The sequence below is a fragment of the Triticum dicoccoides genome, chromosome 1B (assembly GCF_002162155.2).
Source record: "Triticum dicoccoides isolate Atlit2015 ecotype Zavitan chromosome 1B, WEW_v2.0, whole genome shotgun sequence".
Lineage (NCBI taxonomy): Eukaryota > Viridiplantae > Streptophyta > Magnoliopsida > Poales > Poaceae > Triticum > Triticum dicoccoides.
In genome coordinates, this window is record NC_041381.1 from 641,642,025 (window position 1) to 641,647,149 (window position 5,125).

The 5,125-nt window shown below is 48.3% G+C and overlaps 1 protein-coding gene across 1 annotated transcript; it reads left to right on the forward strand.

Annotated features, from left to right (window-relative positions):
- The first annotated feature begins 481 nt into the window (after positions 1 to 481).
- Positions 482 to 1,213, forward strand: LOC119349310 (histone H2B.2-like). The gene has a single exon (XM_037617326.1). The coding sequence runs from the start codon at positions 562 to 564 to the stop codon at positions 1,021 to 1,023; it is 462 nt and encodes a 153-aa protein (XP_037473223.1). The 5' UTR covers positions 482 to 561; the 3' UTR covers positions 1,024 to 1,213.
- The last annotated feature ends 3,912 nt before the right edge of the window (positions 1,214 to 5,125 follow it).

Consider the following 5,125-nt stretch of genomic DNA (forward strand, 5'->3'; position numbering starts at 1 on the left):
GGTCCCATTGCCAACCTGCCAGTTAGTAGACACCTTGAAGATGGCGGGGACGTCCGGATTGTGTGGGATATGCAAGTGGCTCTAGGGTCTGGAGGGGTCCATACATTGCAACCATAGAATCACCCGGATTTATGATTTTTGCTTGGGGCTTTGTCAAGCCCAGGGCAATACCCCTCGTTCAACGAAACTACTTCACAGACGATACTGCTGGACGATTCAGAGACGATATGTTTAATCCACGGGCTGTGTTGCACCTAGTCCTTTATATAGATGGTCTGATTTGCATTATCGTCCAAGAATCGTCCAAGAGTATCGTGTGCATAGCAGCACTCCTCGTTCAAAGGGATGCTTTGCAGCAGTTCGGGAGTGGGCCATACTGTCGCTCCACGTCAGCGATCCGAGGCACTGACCCCTCCACCAATCAGCGCGCACCTCCCCCCCTCTATAAAATCCAGCACCCATCTCCTCCATTCCCCACAATCTCAGTCCTCATCTTCCCTGCCTCCAGCAAACTCACACATCTCACCACCGGAGCTCCCAACCCCACCCGAAGCGGCAGCCATGGCCCCCAAGGCAGACAAGAAGCCCGTCGCCGAGAACAAGGTCGAGAAGGCGGCGGAGAAGACCCCCGCGGGCAAGAAGCCCAAGGCCGAGAAGCGGCTGCCGGCGGGCAAGACGGCGTCCAAGGAGGCCGGCGGCGAGGGGAAGACCCGGGGCAGGAAGAAGGGCAGCAAGGCCAAGAAGGGCGTGGAGACGTACAAGATCTACATCTTCAAGGTGCTGAAGCAGGTCCACCCCGACATCGGCATCTCCTCCAAGGCCATGTCCATCATGAACTCCTTCATCAACGACATCTTCGAGAAGCTCGCCGGCGAGTCCGCCAAGCTCGCGAGGTACAACAAGAAGCCCACCATCACCTCCCGGGAGATCCAGACCTCCGTCCGCCTCGTGCTCCCCGGCGAGCTCGCCAAGCACGCCGTCTCCGAGGGCACCAAGGCCGTCACCAAGTTCACATCCTCCTAGACTGATGTCGCGTCGCTTGTTGCGACAGATGTAGTTGGCTGCTGTTGTCTCCTGTTAGTGGTCGCTGACTCTGCTTACGTATCTGCAAGTAGTGGTAGGAGTGGTCGCCAACGCTTCGTTGGCTGGTTGGTTGTGAGAACGGAAGTTGCTAATCTATCTGAATGTTTCAAGTACTAGTACTTTTGCTGAATTTCGTGGGAATCGCTGAATGCTTGCTGTCGTCTCGTTGGTAGTAAGACCTGAATTCTGTGGTGCAAACAGTAATTCAGAAATAGTGATGCATCTCTGTATTGGTAGATTTGATTTTTACTAGGGGCTTAAGCTAATCTCTGCCATGTTGTGCTTTCATTTCTTAGCAATGCAAGCCAAGTTTGCAGATTCCTGGTTCTCCATCGTCAGGTTCCGTTTGCGTTAGGTGCAGAGCCTATAGTCTTGTTCAGTCTTGCGGACTTGGTGAACCTAGCCTTGTTCAATCCTCCATGATTAACATAGCATATCAGCAATAGCTTGGTGTTATACATGAGCGTGTTACTCTAAAAACAGCAAATGTGGTTCGTTCTCTAGAAAAATGAAATGCAAGTTGCCGTCCATTTCTTGTACTGAACAAGATTAGGCTCTAGAGGGATGCTTCTTTGTTTTATTTTCGCACTGCCCACTGAAGAAACTTTACATGCCTTGTGTGCACATTTGGTGTACCATGGAGCTGAATCTATCATCTTGTCCTGTGGTTGAACTAGCAGCGTCAGACTTGGCTGCTGTACAAAATGTTCTGCATTGCCAAACCGACCCGTCTGTTTTGTTAATCTTGGATTACTTAATTTTCTTATTCTTCAAAGTCCAATACATGTGCAGCTGCCGAGCTGCGTGATGGAGACGGTGTGAAGGTGCAGCAGTGGTTTCCGCCTACGTCGTCTCCTGCAGAATCTTCGCCACAACGTGATTATAGTCGCCAACAAGCTGAAGCTGCAGGACATCCACCGAGTCGTCCAGGGAAACCGATGGTTGTAAAACAGAGCATACAAGTAAGTGTGTTTGCTTCAGTGTCAAGACCACACTAGGAGGCATTAATTTGGTCATCTTTTGCTTGCCCATGAATTGCTTTAGAACGCAGAAAGAGAGATCACCTTTGCCAATTTTCAGCTGCCAGTTCTGTAAATCTCAGTCAACCAAGAATTACCAAAATCTGAGTTGCTAGATGTAGCCTCTCCATTTTCTTAATCTTGGATTACTTCATATCTATTCCTTAAGCGAGTGATGCAGATGAAGGAACTGGACAGACAGGGTGTAATAGGGACAATCATGTAAACCACCGAGTGGCAGACATCACAAGAAGAAATCGTACATATTAATACAATTATCTGATGACAGGATTTGATAAATCGACCACAACAATTGGAAGGTGTTGCAGAGAGTTTCAGGCGTAGAAGCGACACATGAACTCTTATCAATAAACCCCCCGAATAATATCTAGATCATATACAGCCCAAGACCAATCAAATAGTTTGTCAGGTTTTGATTATTTTTGAAACAAGCACCAAACGCCGTTGCACCCATTCGCTCGTACATCAAGCTTACCAACTAGTCATCGTCTTCAACGACGCTGCGACACCTCTGAATCTGTTAAACATACTAGAGTTAGCATGAAAGGCAAAGGGGGATAAAGCTGACTGCACTTTTTAAGGTTATTTTTCAGATGCCTAGCCATCTGTTGCACTGTAAGAATCACAAATGCAGAGAAATTTGCACCTCAGATCATATCGGGTTTTAATGAAGGTAGACTAAACCCACTACTGGAAGCTAAGTAATTTTCCTTATGTGCAGTGACTCTACCGCCACTTTGGTTTGTTTGCTTGTGTGGGTGTTGATTTGCTTCAGAAGTGAGATAAGCCTTTCTTCAGACACCTACAGACCAGCAAATGCAATGTTTTTACAAGTAATTTCTACCGAATATTTGACATGCTGAAATTTGGGATGGGCTATAGGCCCATATAGCAATTTCTGAAAAATCTCTAAGGGCCTATGTGGGTTTATAGGCACTAGGTGTAGTGGGAAGTTCAGTCCCACCCCGGAAGTTGGAGAGGAGTTGGAGCTCATTATAAGGTTCTCTTCTACATGCTATTGGAGCTTGATAAGAGAAGAGGCCCTCGCGCACTTCTCCTTCGCCGCCCGCCTCGACACGCCGCGAGTTGCGGGAATGAGCCGAGCCGAGCTCACACCTACGCGCTTATTTTTGCTAGTCAGTGACGGAGAGTTTTCTGACAGCTGGGCCATGATATGAGACGTCGGATTGTGGGCTGTCACAGATTCGGACGTGGGTCGAGCCCACGTCTCTTCATGCGGCTGCGCCTATATAAGTGCGAGATGTCTCCTAACCCTAGCCGCCACGATCAGATCGCATCTGCTCCACGCGCACGCCCATAGTCGTTCCTTTGCTGCTGCTGCCGTCGGTGTCCGCCGCGTATACGGTCGAGGGAGAGTAGGTCTTCGAAACCCCGCCTCTCCGGATCCTGTACGAGAGAGGGGCAAATAGGTTTTTGGGAAGCGACTAAGCGACTGCTCATCGTTCGTCTACTTCCTCTACGTCCGTGGCGCCCTCGTCATCATCATGTCCACCGATGCCTAACATGCTGCCGCCGAGAAACTTGAAGCTGACAAGAAGGCCGCTGAGGACGCCGCTGCTGCCAGCGCCGCCACGGCTTCTGCCTAGCCTATTGGAGGGTATAACACGTTTATCCCGCTCCTGTTTATTTTCGTATTGGCAGCACTAGCAGTATGTGTAGATGTGTCTACTGTTTGCTTAGTACGTGCATGTTTAGATCAGAATCAATATGTCGTCAATTCAGTCAATGCCATGCTAGTGATTTATCTATGGATTAAATTAGTCAAAAAATTGCCTATTTACTCAACAATCGAAAAACCTATTATGTGTATGAATTTTTCCGCAAGTGGCTTTGCCGCTGCACTGAAACCGGATAAGTTTACCAGTACGTACTTTAAGCGTTGGCAGCGTAAGACCACTTTATGGCTCATGGCTACGAACGTGTTCTGAGTCGCTGGTGTCTCCACGGGAACGATTGCTCCTGAACAGGAGAAGGCATTCAGGGAGGTCATTGTTGTATTCCTCGGACCAGCTCTTAGCGTGATCGGAGATAAACTGGTCGACGCATATTTACATATGCGTGTCGCCAAGGGCTTGTGGGAGACGCTCGAATCTAAATTCGGGGCCACCGATGCTGGGAACGAAATGTATATTATAGAGTAGTTCCACAATCACAAGATGGTTGAAAACCATCCTGTACTGGAGCGGGCTCATCAGATAATATGCATCGTTAAGGAGCTTGAGCTTCTTAAGTGCGATTTACCGGGCAAGCTTGTCGCGGGCTGCATAATCGCTAAGCTCCCTAATTCCTGGAGGAACTTTGCCACCACTCTGAAACATCAGAGGCATGAAATCTCTGTGGAGGATGTCACTGGCCATCTGAGTGTTGAGCAGAATTTGAGGGCAAAGAACTCGCACGGAAAAGGGGTTGAAGGGACTTCTATCGCCAACATGGTGAACCATAGGAACTTCAACTCCCACAAGCCCAAGGGAAAGAACGGTGTCCAACACAATACCGACTTTAAAAAGAAGGGTAAGAAGACCTTCAAGAAGAACAAGAAGGATGGGGGCTGCTTTACTTGTGGTTCGGTTGAACATTGGGCCAACAAGTGCCCAAACAAGCTTAAGAAGTCAGGACAGGACTCCCAAGTCTGTCAACATCATTGTGGGCAACAATGAGAATGGTGCATCTAGGTACATTAATTTATTTACTATTTTTTCAGTGTTTTAGCCCACCGATTTGTGGGTGGACACATGTGTATGTGTTCATGTGTGTGCTGATATTTCATTGTTTTCTTCTTACCAGGTCACATGCCACGGGTCCATATTGATGGGGAATGGCACGAGTGCTTCTGTTCATGGTGTTGACACGGTTGATCTGAAGTTTACTTCAGGAAGGATCGTGTAGTTGAAGAACGTGCAACATGTCCCCGCTATCAATAAGAACCTGGTTAGTGGCTCCCTTCTATGTAGACAAGGGTTTAAGTTGGTCTTCGAGTCTAA